This window comes from Limanda limanda, chromosome 15 (assembly GCF_963576545.1).
Source record: "Limanda limanda chromosome 15, fLimLim1.1, whole genome shotgun sequence".
Lineage (NCBI taxonomy): Eukaryota > Metazoa > Chordata > Actinopteri > Pleuronectiformes > Pleuronectidae > Limanda > Limanda limanda.
In genome coordinates, this window is record NC_083650.1 from 13,775,576 (window position 1) to 13,800,169 (window position 24,594).

The following is a 24,594-nucleotide window of genomic DNA, read 5'->3' on the forward strand; positions in this document are numbered from 1 at the left end:
TTGGCTCGTACACTCTGCTCTCAGCCCATCCTCATATTTTGAAGACAAGATCGTTCCACCAACGCAAAATATCGGGGGTAAATCTATGAGTTATTGGATTATGTGGAAATATCATTTCTATACCCGTTGATCGATTGAGAACATTTTTGTATTACTTATTCATCAACTATACAACAAGTCAAATATCCAATGTCGAATACGTGAAAGTACTACGATGAGCTTTAGCAGGAATTCAAAAAAGGGCACCCCTACAACTGTGTCACATGGTACGACTCACTCGTTAGAGCTTCACTGGGGCTGCAGAAGTTTTAATAAGCGATGGGGAGGAAGAGGAGGAGGGAGAAGCTGCTGGTAACGTCTCCGCTGTCATGGTGCATCCCGGTGGATACAACCACACTGTTTGAGGTAGGAGCTTTGAGAACAACCTGCGACCGAAGTGTGAACCCCCCACCTCCTGAGATATGATGGTGAGTAACTTCCGGCTTCTACAGAACTAAAGAGCAGCGAAGTTAGTGATGCGCATGTTGCGTCAGGTTGACATCACGTCCAAACACACACACACACACACACACACAGACACACACATTCCCCTTAAAGTTGTTAACGTCACCAGGACTGGCAGCGTGAAGTGTATTCAACTTTATTCAACTTTTCTATTATTTCTCTCTTAAATGTACGCAATGCACTTGGTGCACAGAAAGTGACAGAAGAAGCGGCAACTAGCGTTCAATAGCTTTAAAGTGTAAATCGTGGAAGAAGATAAAATAAGGAGCATTAAAAATGGAGGTTTAAACCCGTTCCTCCTCCTGTGCTCCGGTGCTGCACCAGTGAGGAGTGTTTTCATTTTCGCCTCACAGGAATCACTGAACCCTGATGTAAATGCCCACCACTGCTCTGGGACCTGTAGACAATCCCTGCACCCCCCCAGATCTGAGAGGCAGTCTACTGTTTCCCAGTGGGATGAGTGCATCTGCTGTGTTCTTCAGTTAATTCAGATAAAAACACAGCCTGTTCTCTCGCTCCTTCCCTGGTTAAAGTTGGGTTAAAGTTGGGCAGTGAGGATCCCTGGTGCACAGGGGGATGTTGTTTTCTTCTTGTTTTCCCAGCAGTGTGCTCAGAACCAGGGATTATAAGAGTCTTGCAGGGGAATTATGGGATACAGATGGCTGCTCTCATGTGATGCCAGGTTTCCCCCTGGTCAGCATCAAGGGGGATGTCTGCAGACGTCAGCCCAGCTCTGTGATAGTGGACTTGGGTTGCAGGTGGGACTCAGTTAAAAACCTCCCGTGGTTTAGAAAGATGTGTTTTACTTTGCATTCGTGGCTGAGTAAGGTTGGTTTGGATTCAATGTGTTTATTTGTAGCTCAGTACTTTAATGTTTGATTGTCAGGTGCATTTTGTTTGAGTACAACATCAACGTTATCTTCTACTGCTTATTATTTTAAGTAAAACATCTTTTGACATCTTCTAGCTTGAGTTTGAACGTCATAACTCACTTTCAATTGTCGACAGTATTTTTGTCAGTATAAAAAGTTCAGATGTGTGTGTAAAAACCAACCAAACACACCTTTAAGACTAAGACAGCTTTTATATTGTTATGGCTGTTTTTATTGCCTTAACAATCGTTTCTATTATTCTCGGTAGATGAATTGCTCATGAATTGCTCCCAAATGTCTACAATTAATTATCCCCCTGTTGTGTATTACTATTTGCACACATTCTATGGGGATGTTTCAGTGAGTGTATAGTCTGTAAAGGCAGCAGTATTGTATTATCTTAGCAGTATAACTCAAGTTTTAGACTTCGCTTACAGTACCAGAGCATATAGCGACAACACTCTTAATTATATTGCAGAAGAACTCTTAAGTCTTTAAAAAGTTGATAATGATTTAAAAGAGTTTATAGGAATTCTTTATATGTTGTGAGAAGTGTTAAGAGCACTTGAACTTTTGCACCGTCTACGACAGCGTCAGAGTGAACGCACAACTGAGTCTCAAACAAATCAGGTGTTCAAGTCACTGGAATTTCAGGTTTATTTTGTCAGTTTGCGCTTACACCTCAATGTAAGTGAGGCTGTGTTTGAACATGCCCTTAAATCATATCTGGTATGTCAAATGTTTTGGCCTCAGAGCCAAGAACATTCACTTTTGTAGTTCCCACAAGGCTTTGTACACTAGAAAACATGTTTTTGTGTTTTTAGATTCTCATTATCAGTGAGACCTGTTTGCATCTGGTGCTTTTAAACATGTGTAAATGTGTTTCCCCCCAATGAGATAACCCCCCTCCCCAAGGGTTAAAAATACAAACCAGCAGAAACTTTGTTGTCCAAGGAACATTTAACATGCTTTTGTTAACTTTATTAAAAACAGTGTTTTACTTTTTGGGGAGACTGACACAAGAACAACCTGTTTCTTTATTTTGTCACTCCTTATTCTTTTCTTTCTTTCTTCCTTCCCTCTGGTTATCATCCTGGCGGGATTTAAGAGATTAAGAGTCGGCGCACAGCAGTAATTAACCTGATTAGTTGATTCTGAGACGTTAATCAGATGAGCCTCGCACCAGTTGGGGCCTCAGGTCAGCACAGTGGGGCAAGTTTTAGGTGATCCTTGGTCCTTTCCCCCCCCCTCCCTCTCCATTTGCCATTTGTCGGAGTATGTGTAGCAGTATGATTGTGTTTGAACTCAGTTCCCCTTTTATTATTGTGTTGTGATTGATCCTGTTAGAATAGGTGAATAACCATCCACAAGGATCATCTTGATTTACGTTGTTGGCTGTTGTTAGTATTACAGTATGATAAGCTCATTTAACTATTTTGTCGTTTTTAATTTAGACACTGTTTTAGTTTTTGATAATGATCTGCGACAAGGTGTGTTATTTGGATAATTTTGGTTATTCATTGTTTCTTATTTTGGATTATCCCTCTGGAGGATAATCGTGATGGCAAACACTTGGCCTCTAACCCCTCCGCAGGGACGGCCGGTGTTGAGTTAATCTTGGTTGGTGACTTATGGGACGTATCTCTGTACTTATGTCTGGGTAGGGGATTGTTTTTTCTTAGCCAGTATGTCAATGCAATATTAATACAAGCTGTATTCTGCAGAGTGGATTCTTTGAGAAGTTCTAATTTGTTGAGTTCTCTTCAGTTGGATTCAGATCCTTCACATGAGCTGATCATCTGTTCTGAATTTCACTCTGCTGTCATCATCATTCTCTTTAAGTGAATCATGGCTTGTATTACTTTACTTATCTCACTCTGATGTCATCTTTTCTTTTTTTCAGATGCAATATGGACAAGCTGCCTTGGAACAGATAAAAAGAGAAGGATAGAGAGGAGCAAGAGAAGATCCAAGCAGTGAAACAGCGAGAGTCTTTATCACAGACACACAGAAGACATCATGTCTGCCTCGATAAAGCAGGAGAGAACCATTTGTGTTCTCCTCCCCAACAAAGAACAGCTGGACATCACTGTCAGGGTGAGTGTTTTAATATGTCTCTAGCTGTTCTCCTGACCCCAAGAGTCAAAGTTCTGTTTATCACTTCAATGTTTTGGCTGCACCACATTGTTTTTTGATGAATACATGGTGGCTTTATACTTGTTTTTTTGTCTTTTCTCCTGCTCCAGCCAAAGTCCACAGGGCAGGATGTTTTCAATCGTGTGACAGAGCTTCTCGGAGTCAAAGAGCTGTTCTTCTTTGGCCTCACAGTGGTGAAGGGTAGGTTCACTCCTCATTTATTCCCTCAACCTGAAACAACTGTTTACACTCCAATACATAGCAGTGTTTTCAGAAGGCTTAAAATTGTGACCATACACACAGTGAGTCTAAAAATGTCTTGAATTCAGTTTTACCAGTCAAAGCCCCGGGAGGGTAGTGAATTCGGATTGGTCTGTTTAGTTTGGTTAAGTTAGCTAGCTAGTTTATGAACATGGGGAAATGCAATTTTGAAGATATGTGGCTTGAGAAGTGCTCGTGGTGGTTAACGCCAGTGCCTGGAAGTGCTTGTTTATAGCTGTAGACTCCCTTCATACAATTGTCAGTTTAGTTGATCAGTTCATGCAGTGACCATTTTTTTGCCAAAACTCAGTCAAGTCGCAAACAAGAGCATCATGTTTGGATTATGACAACAGTTTTCAGCAGGGCTCGGCTCGGTGCCACTTGTGAAAAGGTTTTTTCTGTCAACGGACTTTCACCACACCAAGAAAAAAAACATATTCTGCCTCCCCAGTCTGCATAATTAAACGGTGTAATCCCCTTACTCTCTGTTTCATTGTGTCCCTGTTCTCTTTCCCCTTACAAATACACCAGAATGCCTCGGTAATCTTACGTGGCTCACCGCTTGAACAAGCAGCCTTTTGTTTTTGTGGTGTTGTTTCAGCGATCACTTAGGCCTGGATTCCTGCAATATTAACTTCATTAAGCCTGGAATGCACCCTTGCATTCCTCCTCTTCACTGAGGGGAGGGATGGATTGATGATGGGAAGAGAGAGGAGGGTGGGGTGAAGAGATATTCGTCATGACAGGGACCGCCTCTTACTCAGACTCTTTCTCAATGGCCTGAATGAAGGATGAGAGGTGGAGGAGCTGGAGTGACTCAGAGTGGGAATGAGACGAGCTGAAAGGACGGATGGATGATTTGAGGGAGCGGGTTGTGAAACAGCTCGGCCAGCACTAGGTTGAACAAAACAGATAAGGTGAAACAAACAAAATGCCCCTGTTATGACTCATTGGCTGAGAGTGACACAACATCCTCATTCTGAATCTGAACACAAGTTGCAAACTGCTCTTTAGTTTTGTTTTTATCAAAAAGTTAGCAGTAGTTAAGTACTGGGAATTTCATGATAAGTATGGTAAAATATCAAGATTTGAGTTATGATAGGTTTCATTAACATTAGCTCTGTTGTCATCAGTTGCCTCGTTCACAAACAAAAGAACAAGGGCTTTTTTCTTTTGCCCTAATGACTCCCGTTGTAGGGCACATTTTCCGCTTGGCTACATTATTGTTTTCTTTGCTCGCTCACTATCTGTTTCTTGCCTGTCTCCTTCTCCTTCATTGCAGACAATGAGCACATCTTTTTAGATATGGAGGAGAAACTGACCAAGTACTTTCCCAAGGAATGGAGGCACGATTCAGGAAAGGTAAGAGGGCCTTTTGTGCAGGGTTGCAAATTGCGATTGTGTGAATCAGAAGCCTTTTGTTGTGAGCTGCTCGTTAAGCGGGAGGCGCAGTGCAGTGGCCTACATGCCGCGACTCTTCATTTAGCATGACAAAAAGATGTTCACACACACAGGCCGACTCTGACACGTCTCTTTCTACACACAGGCACTTCAGAAGAGACCTTTGCCTCTCGTACTCTTCCTCAAAGTGCAGTACTACGTGGAGAATGGTAGACTGATCTGGTATGTCCCTCTATAATTGTTCTATATAACATCTCCCACACTCCTGCACAAGCTTTCTTTTTTATTGTCTTGCTCGTGAACTTGGTGTTTATACTTTACTTCATCCATCTTCGTCCTCCTTTCTGACATCCCCTACCTTCTTCTACCTTTTTTTTTTTATTGTGCGGTACCAGTGAACGAAAGGCACGGCATCTATACTACTCCGACCTGCGCGAGCGTATGCTTCGCTCTGAATGTCGTCAGCAGGAGGAGGTTTACTTCCAGCTGGCAGGTTACGCCCTGCAGGCTGACCTCGGCGACCACCCGCTGCCCAGGGAGTATGGAGAGATCAACCCGTACTTTGAACTCAAGGATTACTTTCCCCCGTGGGTAGGTGTTATTATGGAGCAGCAGAAATTTGCATACACTTTGAATCTAATGTGATGTTCAGTTTAAAATGTTCATACATTTGCCCGTCAAAGATTTAAATATTTCATATTTTGAGGTTGTGTTGATCTCTGTGGATTACATGTCTCTCTCTACTTCTGTCTGTAGATTGTGGCTAAGCGTGGGGTGAGCTACCTCCTCTGCCATGGGCCCAAAGTGCACCAGGAGCTGTGGGGCATGTCTGCCCGAGACGCCATCCTCCTCTTCATCCGGGAGTCGTGTCGACTGGAGGACGTGCCTGTCACATTTTACAGACTGCAAAAGGTTGTGAGACAGTTTAGTATTTCAGTGTCATGAGAAGGAAATGAGAATGGTGTGGTTTATTTGTACAGTTGATTTTTATAATTAAAATAACAAATAATGGTTATTGAGCCTAGTGGCCGATGGAATGTGTTTTTAATTTAAAGCTATTTCCAGGAATATTTCTTCTCTGACTCCAATACTCCCTTTTCCAACACAAACACAGTTGGTCTGGCTTCATTTGAGCTACGCTGCACAAATAACAATGGGGCAGTTACGTAACCCTCCATCTATTTCAGTTTATTATCCTCCCCATTTCAAACTCGCTCATCTACCAAGTGATATTTTGAGGGTTGGCCCAACCATTGCGTAATGTGTTGACGCTCAAAAATGTGTGAGCAGCGGCCTTGTGTGTTTCCTAGTGAACTGGGAGGGAGGGAGTGAGGCTTAACTGTGAAATAGCAGTCTTATCTGAGCCCCTCAGATGCCTCTCTGACATCTCATCCTTCATTTGTCCAGGATAAAAAGGAGGAGAGAGGAACGGCGTTGCTCGGCCTGACCCTACGAGGAATGCAGGTTTATCAGGTGCGTGCATGTGTGAGTGCGTTATTAATGCATAGTAGGTATGTCAACACTCGCGTTCACAAGAGGGAATCTGCGTTCGCTCCAACATTCGGCCTTTGTATTTATAGTCCTGTAAAACCTCTGACTAGACGTGTGAGGAATGTGTGGGATTGCCACCAACGGCAGTGCATGAGGAGATAGGAGTCATCTGCCATGCGCTCCGTTGTTTGATCTGTCCATCAGGGGCCATCTGGGGTGGATTAGGACTCGAGGCCTGGCTGATTAAAGAGCCAACAGACCGTGAGATACCTTGAGAAGCCCTTAGTCTCTTTGCCAAGACCAGATGGATCCTTTGAACAGAAGAGACGGTTGATTGTTGATCAATAATTTTAAATTACACTCGCATGAAAATGTTTTGGCACACTTGTTCAAAATATCAGTTACTGTGAGTGGTTATGTGAGTATAACTTGACCTGATCTCCCAAAGGCACAAAGTAAATGATGAAACATTATGTTCAATACGAATTCTATGTTTAAATATTTAATATTTTAAGCAACTTTAGATAGAAAATAACAGCATGCAAAAGTGTAGGCTCTTCAACAGCTTTAAAGTCTCGTACCTCAATTCTTTCTTTAGGTGTATGGCTACTTCACCATTATCATTAGGAAAGGCCAAGTGATGTTAATTTCAAAGTATGATAAACTATGACTCAAACCTTGTCCCAACAGCCATGAGCTCCTTGTGTGGAAGCTTTGCACCGTTAACATTGTATCAATCTATTCCCACAAAGCAGGATAAGGCTGTAAGAAGACAGCAAAGTGTTTTCATGTAGCCCTTTACTTAGCTCATGTATGTAGTATGTGTCATGTATTTACAAAGTGGCAGTTCACAGGAACAAGGGAGGTCCAGTTGTAGACTGGAAGACAAAGCAAACTTTCTGCAACTTATGGTAGGATTGCTTGAGATGGAAATCAGAACCCTCATTTGACTGCTAAATATCTTCAGGGAGATTTAGCAATGGTGGTGCCACACCTTCACAAATACTAACTTCATGGTAGATTCATCAGAAAACATTTCCTGCATCTTCAACACAAAATTCAGTGTCAGAAGTCTGCATAACAAGTCATGTGTCCACAGGACTGAAGTTAAATGTTTGAGCCACAATGAGAACAAAGAAAGACGTGGATAATGTCACGAAAAGAATTGAGAGCATTGAGGTAGACTGATAATAGGACCATGCTTTGGGTTTGTGTTGCAGCCAGTCGCACAAGGAGCATTTTCACTGCTGGAGAGAATGGGATCAATTAAATAACAACAAATTCCCAAAGCAGACATTTCCAAAAAAGCCGAAGATGAAAAGAAGATGGTTCCTACAACAGGATAATGTTCGTTAGACACAGCTGAATAGTTTGCCATGGTCCTCGGAGTCCCCTGATGTGAATAATCAAAAATATGTGGTCTGACCTCAAAAGAGACGACCTAAAAATCCAGACAGAAGTCATTTGAAAGGAAATCCCGGAGAGAAAAAACTCTTAACTGCTACAAAAAACGTTAACAAGTTAATAACAGTTGCCAGTGTTTTGTTGCGAAGTACTGAATGTGCATTGTAGCCAAACTTTTGTTTCAGGTCCGTTTCTAAAAATAACAATAGAAGTAATCTTGCCTAAAGTATTAAAGAAATCTGTCGACTTTAACTCAATGCCTTTTTGCCTCAAGTTTTTCATGCCACTGTGTATCCAGAAATCTGCTCTTCCTTTTTCCCAAACACAGGCTCATAAGCACAAGAGCTATTTCTTATAATGTGTGTGTGTGTGTCTGTGTTGTATATCCACAGGAGGTAAACAACACGCGACAGCAGCTGTACAACTTCCCCTGGTCAAACGTGGGACGTCTCACCTTTCTGGTATGCACACTGCTCATCTCCATTCACTGTTAGGATTCGATGGATGCATTATAACTATTTAATGGGCATTAGCTCGGCGCACTATGTATAATATGTTTGTTCCATTCAGGGTAAGAAATTCGAGATCCAGCCAGATGGCCTCCCCTCAGCTCGGAAGCTGGTCTATTACACTGGGTCATCGTTCCGCTCTCGCCACCTCCTCCTGCACCTGAGCAGCTGCCATCGCCTCTACCTCAGCCTCCAGCCGTCCCTCAAACACCTGCGCCATCTCCAGGAGAGCGAAGGTAAAGAAGAGAGGAGTAAATACAAAGGCACAATTAGTATCTGTGATCATACAGTTCGGCGGGGAGCTCTCTTGTCCTCGGAAAATATATATCAACTTAAATATCAACTGAGATAAATGATTGGCCTCTCACCCAAAAAAATCTAAAGTGTTCCTGATCAGTGTAACAGTTTGTATCTTTTATTGTTTCATCTTTCAGAGAAAAAGCGTTACAGAGAATCATACATCAGCGATGACCTGGACCTGGACCCCGCCGGCAGCGAAAGCAGCCCTGGTCTGTCTCGCCACTCGACCAGCAGCTCTGGGATCGAAGCGGACGCCCGCCAACACAGCATCTCCACGGAGCTGGCCTCTATGGAGGATGAGAGTCAGCAGCAAGGAGAGCCATGCTTCAGCCCAGCAGAGAGCCGCAGCAGCTCCTGTACCTCCGGGTTTGACCTAGGCAGTAAGAGTCGGATAGAAGATGATGGGTGGCAAGAAGAGGGTGAGAGGAGTTTACTCAGAAACTTGGAAAATTCAATCTGTCTTTCTAGATATTGTGTGGAGTTAACTGATAACTGATTTGTTGAATGAAATATTTAGCGATTTGATATTTTACTGGTTATGTTCTGAAAATATGAGAAGTTAACGTGTGCTTAGCAGGAGTATTACTTAAAGACGCATGGTGGTAAATTAACTGATTGTAAAGAACTGATCAACAAAATATAAATATTACTATTTTTATATTATTAGTAGGCCTCCAAATGGAACTTTGGCTTAGTGTCATTTGTGAGTCATGGTAATATGTGCAGGTGTTTGCATCTCTAATGTATAAATTTATTTTCTGTCCACTAGGCTCTAAGATTTAATATATTTATATATATTGTTTAATAATCAGATTTCTAACACTTTTCTCTTCAGGAATCAAGAGCAATGTTGAAAGTCTGAAGGAAGCTCTTGTAGACGATCCTGATGAGATGTTCCAGTTGGCGGATCTTCTTGAAGGAGTGTCAGTGGATTGTGCGGAAGTCCCCTCAGTCACACACGTATCCGGTATGAATCATCTGATTTTGATAAACATGATAATATATAAAGAATATTTTACTCCTCAACCATGAAAACAAAAGTTTGTACTCGCATATTATGTTTGTTCTTTGTCAGAACTGACCTATAAACTCTTGTATCTACAGAAAACAAAGTTACTCCCCCAGACTCTGATGAAATTGGTAAATTGCACAATGATGATCAGTTAGAACAGGTTTGTCGTATATATATCCTTTCCTCTTCACGTCCTTTTGATAACCTCGTCTTTGCTCACATTTTAACTTTACGTCTTATCTCTATTCAAGATGCTGAAATCTAAAGCACCCGTGTGCGTGGATCGGCACAGCCACAGTCTAGATGACATCAGCCTCTTTCCACCTCCGACTCCCCTGGGGACGATGCATCTGCCCGATTCCTCCCACAGTTACACCTTCGGGTTCCCGGAAATCTCTCCAAACCCAAAGACCCCTGTTGAACTCACTTTCTTTCCTCTCTTGCACTGCCAAGACAAACCCTCGTTCTTTGGCCGCAGGTCTACCAACAGCCTTTCTCTGGACATGATAGGCGATGAACAGTTCCTTGAATTCATACTTTGAATACCTGATGCCCATTAAAGCGACTTTTCTCTTCCTTCATTCCTGGTGCAACTGAACTCGCAGGTTGCCAACATATGAATATGTATTTTCTGTGTGGTGATGAAAATGAGGGTTTGCCTGAATTTCCAGAGACATTACTGAAGATGACGGGAACGCTCACTCCTCCTGGAAAAGTTCTGGATTAGACAACAGATCTAATCAAGCAATTTCAATATCCGTAAACCGAACATATTTATTAATGTTGTATATTGTGTTCACACACTACTTGCACTATTTTATTATATTCCATCTTCTTAAAGCAAATTCATTTTAATAATTTTTACTGTAACTTGTAAAGTTTACGCTGTCAAAAACCTATGTAAGTTTGAGATTAGTGTTGAGGCTGTTAAGTTTTGAAATTGAGGCGATACATTTGAAATTCATGATTTGTTTATTTTAATGTTAACACCTAAACTTCATTGTGCTCCTATATTCCTTTATCCTTTACTTTTTTAAATCATGTTTGACAATGTACTCTATTTTTGTATAGTGTGCTCTGTCATGCGTTTCCTATTAGTCTCCCACAGCAATGTACCTGCTGGTGTGGAAAATTGATTGAAGCTCTTTACGGCTGGTAATACATTCATCGAAAGCTTCCCCCGTTTCCTATTCTCCTCCCGCTTTTCATAATTACTACAGAAAAGTATTATTTGTAAAGCGCTATTTCTGTAAGCTGTCGCTGTGTAATGAATCTGCAGTATCTGCTGTGTTATGTAAGCCACAGAACAAAGGGTCTTCAGTCAACTTTGTTTTGACATTATTTCGTGGACGATAATTGCAAAATAACTGTTGTCTTTAGCCAATATGAGCTCACTGGAAAAGAATGTCGGCCCTTAAATACAGAGCTATTTTTCCAATAGTGAAAGAATAGCTGACCAGAGTTAAATCACAATACTGAACAATTACTTTTTTATCTAAAGCACTGTTTTGTTTTTTTATAATCGTGAAAATAAATTCTTAATGCCACAAAATAAAAAGAAAATTGTTGTGATATTTATGCCTCTGTGATGGTGACAGCCAGTGGCCGCAGGCAAGTTGTCTTCAGGTTGTTGGTCCGTATCTATCTTTCTGTCTGTCTATCTGTCTATCTGTCTCTGTCTGTATCTCTCTCTCCATCCGTTTGTCTACACATCTATTCCATCGAGATGTATCTATCTATCGAATTCCCAACTATCGCGAGACTTTGAGTTGACGTAGGCGGAAGTTTACATTCCATCCTGAGGAAAACGTGTTGCCCATGGCCGCCGGTTGTGAAGCCGGTTCTCTGTAGCAGCTCCCGGTCATGTCTTCAGTGTTAATAGACGCGGTTCTCTCCAGCTCTCCGGACTATGACCGGCTCTTCGAGTCCTTGTCCTGGCCGGGCGAGTCGTGCCCAGGGCCGGAGCGGCTGGAGGCGCTGACCGCTGTCATCTCCGGTCTCGGTCCCCTCCTGGAGGACTCGGACTCGTCTCCGTTCACAGCCGAGAAGAGACGACACATCCAGGGTAAGATCGAGTCTGTGATCTGGACGCGGTGCCTGCCTCTCCTCGGCACAATATCCGCACAAGAAGCCGGGGAAGCGGCGCCGGGCAGCAGGGAGAGCACGGCCGCTGCCTGCCGGCTCCTGAGCACCTGCCTCCCGCTGTGTGACGAGGCCGTGCCGGGCCGGGTGGCTCGCTTCGTGCTGCCCGGTCTGCAGCGGTCAGAGGAGGAGCCGGGGCCACTCAGTGTGGAGGTGTCCGGGGAAGTCATGGCTGCCCTCGCTCCAGCCCTGTCAGCGGACGAGCAGCTCACCCTCAGCACCGTGTCCGCGGCCGTGTCCTGCCTGAAGTCCCTCCCCGACCCCCGGCTCTGCAGGGTCACGGTCCGGCTGCTCCTCACCCTGCTGGGCTGCTGCGGCGGTGCCAGGAAGCAACGCGTCCTCCGGTCGATCCTGGACGACCTGGGCTGCTGGCACCGGGCTGACCGCACCCCAGGGGTCACAGAGCGGACCCTGCTGTGCGTGACCGCCGTGTCAGACCACCTGCTGGACCCCCAGAGCCCGGACTCCCCCTCCTCCGGTGAGGCCGACCCTCGTCTGAGCCTCCAGTTCTGGAGGATGGTTCAGGATGGGCTGACCCACCGGGACGGCGTGTCCCGGAAGAGGGCCTTGTACCTGCTGAAGAGGTGCGTGGCCCTGTCGGAGCAGCAGCAGCTGGACTGCCCCCTCTCTCCATCAGCTGAAGGTAAAATACTTTGATTCCACCTCCATTTATCCATCCTTTATTCTTATCTGGCTTGTTTTCTCACTGGTCTTCATATTGCTGCAGGTGAGATCTTGTTCAAATGGTCCACAAGCAGGAGTGAGCTGCTCAAGGAGTTCTGGGAGGACTACGCTCTGGTGATGGAGACCCTGGAGGAGAACCAGGTCGAGGATTGGTTTGATCACCACAACTGATAGAGGGCATGGTGGTGGCACTCTCTCATCCTGCTGCTCTTCTTTTCCTGTGCAGGTCCATGTCGTCCGGCCGGTTCTGAACAGAATAGACACGTTGATCCAAACAACACTGAATGACAGTCAAGGTAACATCAGAGTCCATCAGACTGTTGTGCCGCTCCGTCACTGATCTAAATGAAATGGCTGCTGATGACAGGAGGGAAAAACAAAGTCGAGCAAAGACACAACTCCTTCATTAAAGGTTCTTAGGGAGCAGATATATAGAATGGACAGTAATTAAAGTCTAGTTTAGCAATAAATTGAATTATGTGTGGCTTTAAAATTATGATTCCACACATTATTAAGTGGTTTTGTTGGAGTCCATCAACAAAGTAGTGCATTGTTATTTTTTATTTTCTATGTACCCTAACATGCACTGATCACAAACTGCTGTAAGGAGTAAAGTTCCACTTCAGATAAGTAATGATTTTTCAGCAATGACTCAAAAACCAAAGATGAAACTCTGCAGAGTTTCCACGTCCTTCCCATTGTCTTTTCTATATTAAAGTCTCTATATATCTGATTTAGAAGAACTCATTTCTGGTTTGTTTTGCTGTTGTTAAAACTCTATGAAAACTCAGATGATGTTGTGGCTTCAGGTCAAGGCCTCTTCCACCCGTCCTGGCTGCTGTGTGTTTACCAGCGGATGTTCCACAGTGAGAATAAATCCTTGATGAGAGAGGGAGTGTGTCACCTGCTGGAGCTGCAGGTCCTCGGACAGCCGGCCTTCGCTTTGGCCTTTTCTCAGGTACACGCCCAGACGCTGTTTATCCAGTGGCATTCAGGCTTATTCGTGCACTTTCAATGAGATACATTTGTTCATTAAGGTTTTGTCTTCTTTTGTTTTCTCAGTTCATCGTTGGGCCTTTGATGGATGTTCTGTCGGAAACGTCCCTCTTCCACAGGTGAGGTTTTAAATCACTGCTGGTAGTGGTTTGTTTTTAAGTAGTTTTTTCCCAGCAGTCTTCATCAAATCCACCTTCTGCCTGCATGTAGGTCAGCTGGGCAGAGTGTAGGAGACTGTCCTGAGCTGGGGGCTAAGCTCCAAGTCTTCGTGGCCACCTTCTTCAGTAGCCTACCACCAGAGAACAGAGGTACAGGAAAACAAAAGCCGCAGAGAAACCTCCGAATCAATTCTCGTTGCCTAAATCCCTCTCCACCTCTGACTGTTGTGTTTTCTTTGTCAGGTTGTGTGTTGCTGCAGCTGATTCAGCAGCTGGGCTCGAAGCACTGGTGCGCCGTGCCCCTCCTCTTCCTCTCCCAAGCTCTATCCAAGCTCCCTCCCAGTCCCGTGCTGGGGATCGACGGACTCACAGCTCTGAGGTTCCTCATCATCGCAGTTCCCCTCACTCAGGCCAGCTCCCAGCGGATCATTCTGGATGCAGGTGTTCATCTTGTCTGTGGTTTGTTACAGGGAGGTGCTGCGCTGCACCATGATCACACATCAGCCGCTGTTAAGAGGAGCATCCCAGTGCTTCCTGCTGAACAGCGCCCTCTCTTTCACAGACGTGGTAAGACACAAACAGTGTATTTTTAAACAATTACATCTTTTAATATTATTTGATCAGAGCTCTTTACTGCTGGTTTCACATTTCAAACATCTGAAGCTCTGAATGTACAAAGTTCTGATATTGAACTGTCTTTTTTTCAGAGTGCAGTGAGCTTAGATGACTTCTTTAGTTTCCTGATGCATTTCCGTGCAGACGAGTCACTGTGTAGAGGGACGCAGATCTGGAGTCAGGTACAGTGCATCAGACACTCAACACCAACATTTCAAATTAGTAATTTTACGGTTGACTCATTTGCAACCTTCCGTGTTTGTGACACCACTGCAGGTGTGCGTCTGGCTGTCGAACAACGAAGGCAGTTTCAAGCCCAGGATTGTGGTCGATGGTGATTCCACTGGTGCTGCCTCAAAGAAAGAAACTGTCCGAAGCTATGTTGAAGGCGAGATGCAGGCGTATCTCCGAGTTCCAGCCAGCACAGGTGAGGCTGAAGTGAAGCAGTCAGTTTGGTACATACCTCAGCCAGGGTCCTTAAAGTCAATCAAGTCAGACCAAAATCCAAAAAGAGCAGGTACATGTTGTTTTTTAAATTGGCAAAAGAGGCTAAAAAAGTTGATCAACTCCTTTCCCATTGCCTGTAGAGGAGTTTGCCTGGCACGATATTTGATATCTCGAGCACCCCAACAACTGAGGCGCTCTCTCACCTCACTGTCTTGCCAACAGTCAACTCTATTCGATCAAGTCAGACCAAATTGCGCACTCATAGAAATCACTCACCTAAATTTGCCATATTGTTTCTCATCAAGCTAATTTTTCACTGGGAAAAATGTAAAAACAAAAAATATCTCGCAATGCTAGAGAGTAATGAAAGATTCCTCGATTTTCAAGTTTGATTGAATCTGTGCCAAAATTGAATGGTTCTTTCTGTCTTGTTCCTTCCAAGTTTTGAGGAAATCTGATCTGTAGTTTATGCAAAATCCTGCTGACAAACAAACAAACAAACAAACTAACAAATGGAGAAGGGGTGGCCCTTCCTGGGCGAGGTGAATAAGTCAATAAGTCTATCTTTGATTATAATTGCACTTTTCACTGTCAAGTAAAGTCAGTTCTCTTGCTCCGCAGGTCAGAGTGAGATGTTACCTGACTCCAAAGAGGCGGACAAGTTGGCCAGGGCCATTCTGCTGTGTGTGGACATGGAGAAGAGTCAGCCATCCACAGAGCTCAGTAAAACGCTGGAGTCATTACTCTCTCCTCTGCTGGAAACCCTGAGCAGAGTCAGCACCAACATTTACCTTCCTCTGCGCAAGAGTGACAAGAGCCTGCAGCTTGTGCTGCGACTGCTGCAGCTTGAACGATCACCAAGAAGTCAGGCTGTCGGAGGAGAGCAAGGTTTGTCAGGATTACACTGATTTATTTCCGTGGCTGTCCATAAATATGCACTAGGTCAAGCTGAGGGATAAGATAGAGTGTTAGAGCCACAGAATAAAGTCATAATTTATGGAGCCACTCTGGAGTGAGTAACGTTCACCTCTTTTCACTCTGCTTTTCACAGGCGATAGCGTGAGCGTTGCCATGGAGAAGCTCATTTTTCAACTTGCGGATCCAATCCAGGAGTTTATCTTGAGGCGGCTGTGTGGGGAGCTGCAGGAGGTAAACAGCAAGTCGAGCAAGTCACCATCGCTGTAATTAGCACCGAGGCCTTCAGCTCTAACATGTGCTTTTTTTTAATAACAGCTATTTGATGTGGAGCGGGCAGAGCTGTATCTGAGGGTCCTGAGGCAGCTAGTGGTCATGTCTCATTCTGCGCCCCAGCACCACCATAAAGTCCAGCAGAGTGATTTCCCTAAACTCATTAAGCACAGCCTCAGGGTCCTGCAAGAAACGAGCTCGCAGGTTTCAAACCCCCGTCAGCAGCCAGGGTCTTCATACATCACTTTGATTATTCGTGATTACTTAATTATATTTCTCAAATCGCTAGATCCCATCGGTGGAACACCAGGTAGCTAAGGCAGTTGCTATGGCATCCCTGGCCACGGTTTGTGATCTCCTGGAGCAGGAAGTGATCGACAGGAGATCAGAGGCCATTTCTGCTCTGAAAGATCTGAGCGACTTCTTCTACAGTTCACCTTCTTCTACCTCCCAGAGTCCGTCGTCTCTGGGAAACTTCAATGTACGCCTGCTGAAACCACACACAGGAGACTGCTCGAGGTTTGTGGAAACATTTTTCGAACAGTATTACTGTCATTAGAAGTGTCTAACTCTGGCTCAAGAACAATACCCGGAATAAATATACAATGACTCTAAGAACCAATGCTGGGATTATTAGGAATAAACGTGTTTCTTCTCTGGGTAGTGATCTAGGTGTGCAGGGGCCTCTGCTGCAGGACTGGGGACGTGTCGCTGCCAACTTCATGCGGGACCAGTGGATTTGTCTGAACTTCCTGATTAAGGCTGTTGAGATTCCCGACAATTCCAGAGCACCAGACGCTCTCAAAGCCGCACTGAGCTGCAGCATGGAGGCCCTGGCACTGCTGCCCAGCGACCTGGTGCTGCCTGTGCTCGCCTTCATGGAGACGGCGCTGCCACAAGTGAGTCTCAGTTAATTTTAGGGTAATTTATAGTGGTGGGGGAAAAAATCGATTCTGTTCAGTATCGCAATATATATTTTTTTAATACTTTTTTTACAATTATATATGTAACAGCCCAGAGGAGCACTTTAACATCTGCGCATGTTGACCAACTCCTTTTTCTGAACAAAAATGCCAATATTCCCAAATGAATTTAACATTTTGGGTCATGACCTTGCAGCCAACTGGACTGGATTATTTTTCTCAATTTGATTGAAGCTCTAGGTTACTCTTATTTATATGATTATTGTTTATGTTACTCTATTATGTCTGCTTGATGTTACTGTATTGTATTTAAATAATTGTTAGTTATGTGCTGGGAGCTCAGCGTTCATGTGAGAGGTCTCCTATTCAGAAAATAATTATAAAGGTCCTGTGTCCTGAATGTTCAAGGACAAAGTTTTTGCACTACCCTTTCTTAGTTTTTACACTTCAGTTCATGTGTAGAAGACAATGTTGTCCACAGAATTAAAGGTGACATTAGAGTGAGTTGAGCAGTCTTATTTTCCTCATTTTTTGTAATGCCTTTGAATAATATGGGGGACATGAATCGCAATATATCGCAGAATCGAATCGCAATACTTGCAGTATCGCAATATATCGCAGAATCGCAATACTATTGAATTGTGGCCTAAATATCGCAATACTATTGAGTCGTCACATTTTTGCCAATTCCCCTAGTAATTTATAGACCTGAAATGAGGTGTTGATGTGTGTAATAGGAGGAATTTCTTGAAAAAACTAAGGAAAAATCTGATGAACTGTGTGGTTTTGATCCCAGTTACTGATGGATGAGGAGGCGCTGTGTGTGGAGGCTGTGACTCTGAGCTGGGAGCTGGTGCAGGGACTCAGCACGAATGCCCATGACTTCTGGCCGGCCCTGAGAGGCTTCGTCTCATTGGCTTTCCACCAGAATGTGCTCCTACTGTCACACACTCGGGCTCTGACTCTTGTGGCCACGTTGAAACAGGTAAATCAGGACCTGGATGCTCCTGTGATTTTCTCTTACATACGTCCTCCATATGTATACTCATGTGTGGATGTGTGATTGATTTAGATTTCCACTGAGCTGATCGAGCTGTCTCAGTCAAAATGTGGAGTGTTGGGAGTCCTGCTGCAACACTGCTGTCAGACGTGGCTGCCGACAGGCGGCGGTGGCGACCAGGATGACACAGCGTTTTGTAGCGTTTTCAGCCACATGGACGTGCTCACTGAGGCCTGTGTGTATGGACCAGTGTTCAGGAGAGACCAACGGTAACTTTTGACAGCATTTCTCAGATGTGTTGTTTTATCTGTGTTGTTTTTATAACTGTTTTATTTATTTCAAAGACTCGTGCAGGATGTCCAAACGTATGCGGAGCAGCTTGGTGAAGATGTCGTAGTTACAAGGTGAGCTGACGTCTTCTTAGCTGTAACGTGTCAGAGCTTGCTCCTTTGTGGCTGTAATTTATAGGACTGCCACTAGAGGTCCCTGCTGCTCTAGGCATGTTTTCACAATTCTGACTCCTGTTCTAATTTTCCAGTGATAACAGGGATGATCAGTTCCCTCGCACATGTGTATTGGCGTTCCTCAGCCGCCTGGATCCATCAAACCCGCAGCATGAAAGAGTGATGGAGGATCTAGTGATGGCTTTGTTGAAAAAGGTAGGTGATGACTCTGAGAATGAGTGCCACAATACTAGTAACAATATTTTTCCAATGTCGAAAAATATATCAGTAAATGTATTCACAACTACATATAATTTAACAGCAATTTAAAACCAGTTTCCATCTCCACTTCACCCCCCTACAGGATAACGCCATATCAAAGTCAAAAGTGCGTTACTATACCAACTCCCTGCAGCATCGTGTCAAAAACAGAGTGTGGCAAACGCTGCTGCTCTTACTGCCTAAACTCCGAGAGGTGAGAGGACTACACTCAAACTAAGAATCTTACAGGAAATAACGAATCAGTAAGTGACTGACTGACTGAGTGTATGTGTGTGTGTCTGTGTGTGTGTAGGACTTTGTCTCCACTTTGCTGAACCATGTGTTTGAAGCTGGATTCTGCAGTAACCAAGCTTCAGTCAAGTACCTGATCGAATGGATGATGATTCTAATCCTCACTCAACATCCACAACACATGGACAGATTTTGGGGCTGTTTCAACACGGTGAGCATCCACTCTGGACACTGGTACACCAGAAAATACCGTAATATGAGGGAGACTGTAAAATGATTCAACAATGACTATGTTTTCTTTACAGGATCAAGAAAAGACCAAGACAAGCATCTGCACCTTCCTGTCAGTCCTGGTCCACTTCAACATCATCATTCCTAATGTTAAGGACAAGGTAAACCCAATGAGTTTCACCATTCAAGCACCATTATTCTTCTTCATCACCTCTTCATCAGATCTCTCCATCTTTGTGTCTAAGGCAGTGCAGTTGCGTACAGCGTTGAACATTATCCTGCAGTGGTGTTTCAACCATAACTTCAGTGTGCGCCTGTATGCCTTACTGGCCCTGAAGAGGGTGTGGACCTTGGCGGAGGAAGGGGCAGATGGTTTGGGGGGCCTGTCCGATGTGATCAAGACCTGTTTGAACCAGGCTGAGGCCATGCAAACCACTGGGTGAGCACATGCCATGTTCAATATAAAAAAAGAAAAGCTGACTGTAGTATGCTAATGTATTGAATTTCTGTCTCGCCCTCTAGAAACGCCAACAAAAACTGGAAAAGGATCCATGAGCACTTCTTCTTCGGTGCCTTTCACCCTATCAGAGATTACAGCGCTGAGGTTTGTTTTTGCTAAAAATGAAAAGTCTTGGAACCAATTAGATTTTCACATTCTGAGGTAACACGATGCAAAGTAACATTTTCGTACTTTGCTCTCCTAGACCATATTCTGCACCTTTCCCAGTCTGTCGGAGTTGGCTGACGACGAGTGGATTCCAGCGTGGAAGTTTGAGAAACTGAAGTGTTTCCCTGACAATCCATCTCTCCCTGTGAGAAATCCTGCTCAGGACCTGAGCCAGTTCCAGCCTGGAGACTGGATCCAGCAGGACAAAAGTACAGTAGCACCAGCAGAACAGCTTGTTTGTATCACACAATAAATGGGAGAAGTTGAGGGTATCATGGTGTTGTGTCGTCCAGCTGAGCAGGATAAGGAGGAGCGCTGGGCCGAGGTGCAGAAGAAGATCACTCCCTGGAGGTTGGGGATCCAGGAGCAGGAGCCCGAACTTCAGTTGGCTCCCCCGCAGAGGGCTGCTCGACTGGGCAAACTGCACGGCGCCCTGCTGGTGGTGGCCTCGCTCATAGACAAACCCACCAATTTAGGAGGTCAGGAGCAGCACAACACGTTACCTAATACATCTATAACACCAAAATTTACTTTTAATTTAAACTCCACAAAAAAACTATTAACTTTTTTCCCCATTGCCAGTAGAGGAGTTTGCCTTTTTGTTTTTTCCCCCTGGTGCGTCATAATCAACGTCACAAAATTAATACATTCACCTGAGGGACTCATTCCCATCACTGCCAATCGTAAACGATTGAAACTCTTGTCGACTGCAGATTCCTTTAACTCGGGAGTGAATGCTGATTGTATTCATTCCCAATGTAGACAAAAGACAGATGTTAGTGGTTGTCTAATCAGAAAATACAGTTCATTTTAAGTTTTCACAAGGAAGACTTGGGCAAAGACTCAGCTTCTATTAAAAAACAAATCAAGACTTTATACAGGAAATGCCCAACTCACATCAGCTCTGCAAATGTATGTTTTTTTTGTGTCTGACGATAAGAAGCTGAATCAATTAAAGTGTGTTTACAGAGGAAAAACCCATTTTCAAAACCAATATTGATACTGTGTGATGTAAGCAAGAACATTGTGTGTGGATGTTCTGATAATGTTTTACTTTCATTCATTAAAGGTGCAGCTTTTTTATATCTGTCTGCCCACGATGACCCGTATCTATTTAATGTTGAGTCATCGTTGCCACAGATGACTCGGGCCTCAAATGGTCTCATTGACACACGTTTCTCTTCATGTGTCGCTGTTCTAGGTCTGTGCAGGACCTGTGAGATATTCGGTGCCAGTGCTCTGGTTCTGGACAGCCTCCGCCACGTCGGGGACAAACACTTCCAGGCCCTGAGCGTCTCGTCCGAGCTCTGGCTTCCTCTGTTAGAGGTAAATTGCATAAAGTGTTCTGCTGCCACCGAGAAAACTGCTACACGTACAATGAACATCTTTCTTGCAATTACAAGAAAGCCTTTTTTGTACATTTTACAGTTTCACAGGCTTCACTTTTGTTACAGCCTGCAAAGCCTTAATAAAAGATTTAGATTTTAATGGTCGGTAAATGCTTCTTCCTCTTGAACTTTACCAAAACTACCTATCTTTTTTGAAAACTTTAATATCTCTGGCTCCAGTGCAAGAACCACCGAAATGGAAAGGGGCAGTAACCCAAAGTCCAAGTTCCCAAAATTATTCTAAATGTTCAATTTGAATTCCAAGGAACCAAATGGTCCATCTGAAAGCAGCTGATCCATTTTTTCATCCTCAACATGGAGCAGAAAAAGTGATTTTGATGATTTCAATGTGCAAATCTGTATCCAGTTTTCATGTATATTCCGTTTATAAAGATGGACTTTATCATAGTTCTTGAAATGTGAAGCTGAAGCATCTGATTGCCACCTGGTGGTTGGCTGCATTATAAATCATAAACCCTGCCTCCTCTATGTAAGTGGCTGGGACATAAAAAGTCATAGTACAGTCATTTTATGTGTTTCTTATCATTTCTATATGATCAATTGTTACATTTTCCGATTGGTTTTAATTCATTATTTGATGCTATTAAACCTATTATTAAATCACAACCTGTATCTGTTCACCAGGTGAAGCCCTTGGAGCTGACTGACTTCCTGCAGGTGAAGAAGAGCGAAGGGTACTGCATTGTTGGAGTGGAGCAGACCGCCAACAGTCAGAGTCTGCAGGACTATCAGTTCCCTGAGAAGACTCTCTTACTTCTTGGGTATGACCTCTTTATAGACAGGCTTACTCTCAGCAAAAGCCATAAAAATGCTTTCTCCACCGACCATTCGTGCATAAATGCATGCAAGCCTCTGCTTTCCCATGCCCTTGTGACTCCCACATAGATAAAGGTTTGAGCTGACGAGACATATTTAATGTTATCTCACAGATTTAGAGCGTTTCCCCCTGTGGTATCTGCACCTCTCCTCCCAACGCTGAACCTGTCGGGGCACGCCGGGCTGTAATTGGCTCTCCCCGAGGACAAGGGCTCATGGAAATGAATTACACAAACCAATACAAGCAGTGTGATGACTGCCACTGAAAAAAAAACCTCAACCTTTTATCTAGTTCAGTTCATGACGTGGCCCTGTGGTCAACGTGACACAGACAAGTCATGTAGTCATTTTTAGAAATGAACATACCGGTAATTACAAGCAAACAGTGGCTGCATGACTCACTCCTCACCGAGTGTGTACGGGGGTTGTGCAGCTGGCCTGGCGCAGAGAGAGGGATCATATTTACTGCATCTGTGTAGGTGTCTTGTTTTGTTTTAACTTGTGAGGTCACAAAGGCTGTTAACTCAAACGCCCCATGTGTGAACGGAATCTGGAGGGCTTTCACAGCTGTGTGCACGCAGCACCGCCATGCCTCTAATCTCTCATCAGGTGGCCATTATCTCACCCAGTTGCACTCGAGATAAATGTAGCTCATCAAATCACGCGTCCTCGCTGCGCGGCGCCCTCTGTGGACCCGCTGAATGCCCCGACTCGTTACCTCTTTATGTTTGCTTTGCAGGGCCCATACCGCCTGAGCTCAGTATATGCTCAGTTGATTACAGTTTGAATTACTCCTGAGTCATCACGAGAAAAATGAAGGACTAACTTTGCCATTAGCAGCAGGGGCTCTTAAATTAAATCAAATGGGTAGCACCGTTAAGTCGAGTGAAAGCTAGAATTAAAAATAATGTTGATTTTACTGCAAAATAGGCAACCAGGGTTAGATTGATACGGCAGGGGTCTGCAGATGGTTTCTCTCATACCCGAGGACATATTGGGCAGTCAGTGTGAGTATGATTATAACAATAATAGTAAATTATTGGTATTGCAGTAATTATGTGTATTTTAATTGGATTTGGGATTGAGAGCAATAACATTTAAGATCAATACTAACTAACCACACTAGGAGTGTCAGCAGGGAGGCTGAGGGGGGGTGGGTGTGGTCAGAGTGGCTTTCCCTCCTGACATGTATTGCATTCAAATTTATCTAGAAAATACAATTTCACTGAAGCTGCTCTGTATCCTCTGTTGATCTGAATTCTCTTTGGAAAAACTCTTCCTCCTGACAGAACACAACATTTTCTAATAAACTATGAATCATCTCCATGGGTACAACGAATATTTCAACATTTCGGAAAATATCATTTTCTTTCTTGCTGAGAGTTGGATGAAAACATTGACACCACTCTCTCATGTTTGTATCCATCATACAGATGCGACAGTGGTATCAAACTTTGCTTCTGACTTTCAGGAAGAAAAAAAAATAAGTATATTTCCCAAAATGTTAAACTACCCGTACCGTCTGCTTGATAGCTATTTTCCCTATCTCTTCTTTTAGCAATGAACGGGAAGGTATTCCTGCCAACTTGCTCCAGATGTTGGACGTGTGTGTGGAGATCCCCCAACAGGGGGTCATCCGCTCCCTGAACGTGCACGTAAGCGCCGCCCTGCTCATCTGGGAATACACACGGCAACATCTGGCCTCTGGTTCAGCTGAAGTCGACGCCAAACGCAGCTGAAGGAGAAACCAGCAGTGCAGACCTGTGACGTGACATCTGACCTCCAGATGTTGACCGTGCTTGATCGTCTGTGGTAGCGAGAGTAAAAAGAGTCTGACGGGACTTTAAATAAAAATGTCATCATCAGCTCGGGGATATGAAGATGCTACATGATTAGTGTCAGGCCCGTAAGGATTTTCAGATTCTATCTGGACATGGATCTCTCAGGTTTTAATGTGGTCAGCAGTCATCAGTGCTGTGCTTGTGCCTTAATGAGAGTCATCACTTCTGGATATTACAGTGGACTATTCCACTGGGCCTGCTGTCATATTAATGCAGTCAGTCTTTGTGTCTATGAGCAGCATAAATGGAAATCTCCTGCTTTGATGAGGAAGTGTCTTGTTCATGTGAGCTCTTATTATTCGCCTCAGAGCACCAGGACTGGTTCATGATGTCCTTATCCAGCACAGTATCACACATTATATATTAATACTGCATTTGTTTGTAGGCTTTAATACATGTCATCGCATTGTTAATGTTTTTATTGGAGTTTGTGGTTTTAAATTGCAAACACTTGTGTTTTATACAGTTGAATAAATATAAGCTCATTTATTGTTTTATTATTGTTGATGTTTTTTTTATTTCGACTGAAAGATGAACTGATTTGATTATGGTGGTCTCTGATCGATGCAGCGCACTGTTACCATGGCAATGTTAAACAATACCACTATGCGAATGTCATGTCATGTTGAGC

General features: G+C 43.9%; 2 protein-coding genes across 2 annotated transcripts; both read left to right on the forward strand.

Annotated features, from left to right (window-relative positions):
• The first annotated feature begins 348 nt into the window (after positions 1 to 348).
• zgc:172136 (uncharacterized protein LOC566376 homolog) lies at positions 349 to 10,713 on the forward strand. Its single transcript, XM_061087504.1, has 14 exons — positions 349 to 467; positions 3,280 to 3,473; positions 3,623 to 3,713; positions 5,056 to 5,135; positions 5,320 to 5,396; positions 5,570 to 5,765; positions 5,931 to 6,086; positions 6,582 to 6,647; positions 8,462 to 8,530; positions 8,640 to 8,814; positions 9,013 to 9,297; positions 9,714 to 9,845; positions 9,983 to 10,050; positions 10,142 to 10,713. The coding sequence occupies exons 2-14, from the start codon at positions 3,396 to 3,398 to the stop codon at positions 10,430 to 10,432; spliced, it is 1,764 nt and encodes a 587-aa protein (XP_060943487.1). The 5' UTR covers positions 349 to 467; positions 3,280 to 3,395; the 3' UTR covers positions 10,433 to 10,713.
• A 1,040-nt stretch (positions 10,714 to 11,753) lies between these two features.
• Positions 11,754 to 24,384, forward strand: tarbp1 (TAR (HIV-1) RNA binding protein 1). The gene is made up of 29 exons (XM_061087464.1): positions 11,754 to 12,675; positions 12,760 to 12,857; positions 12,943 to 13,012; positions 13,526 to 13,674; positions 13,779 to 13,831; positions 13,923 to 14,020; positions 14,114 to 14,249; positions 14,341 to 14,437; positions 14,578 to 14,667; positions 14,762 to 14,912; positions 15,554 to 15,820; positions 15,984 to 16,081; positions 16,166 to 16,324; positions 16,410 to 16,639; positions 16,785 to 17,019; positions 17,840 to 18,028; positions 18,116 to 18,312; positions 18,388 to 18,447; positions 18,582 to 18,702; positions 18,851 to 18,961; positions 19,061 to 19,210; positions 19,305 to 19,391; positions 19,476 to 19,669; positions 19,753 to 19,834; positions 19,935 to 20,106; positions 20,191 to 20,376; positions 21,099 to 21,223; positions 21,931 to 22,067; positions 23,681 to 24,384. Exons 1-29 carry the CDS (start codon positions 11,754 to 11,756, stop codon positions 23,859 to 23,861), a joined length of 4,845 nt encoding a protein of 1,614 aa, XP_060943447.1. The 3' UTR covers positions 23,862 to 24,384.
• The last annotated feature ends 210 nt before the right edge of the window (positions 24,385 to 24,594 follow it).

Bases quoted from the DNA above. Each gene is read 5' to 3' on its own strand.
- tarbp1 (XM_061087464.1), top strand. From the start codon at position 11,754: ATGTCTTCAGTGTTAATAGACGCGGTTCTCTCCAGCTCTCCGGACTAT. The intron at 14,021-14,113 runs GTACAGGAAAAC...TTTCTTTGTCAG, and splicing joins CCTACCACCAGAGAACAGAG to GTTGTGTGTTGCTGCAGCTG. The intron at 22,068-23,680 runs GTATGACCTCTT...CTCTTCTTTTAG, and splicing joins AAGACTCTCTTACTTCTTGG to CAATGAACGGGAAGGTATTC.
- zgc:172136 (XM_061087504.1), top strand. From the start codon at position 3,396: ATGTCTGCCTCGATAAAGCAGGAGAGAACCATTTGTGTTCTCCTCCCC. The intron at 6,087-6,581 runs GTTGTGAGACAG...TCATTTGTCCAG, and splicing joins CATTTTACAGACTGCAAAAG to GATAAAAAGGAGGAGAGAGG. The intron at 9,298-9,713 runs GTGAGAGGAGTT...TTTTCTCTTCAG, and splicing joins TGATGGGTGGCAAGAAGAGG to GAATCAAGAGCAATGTTGAA.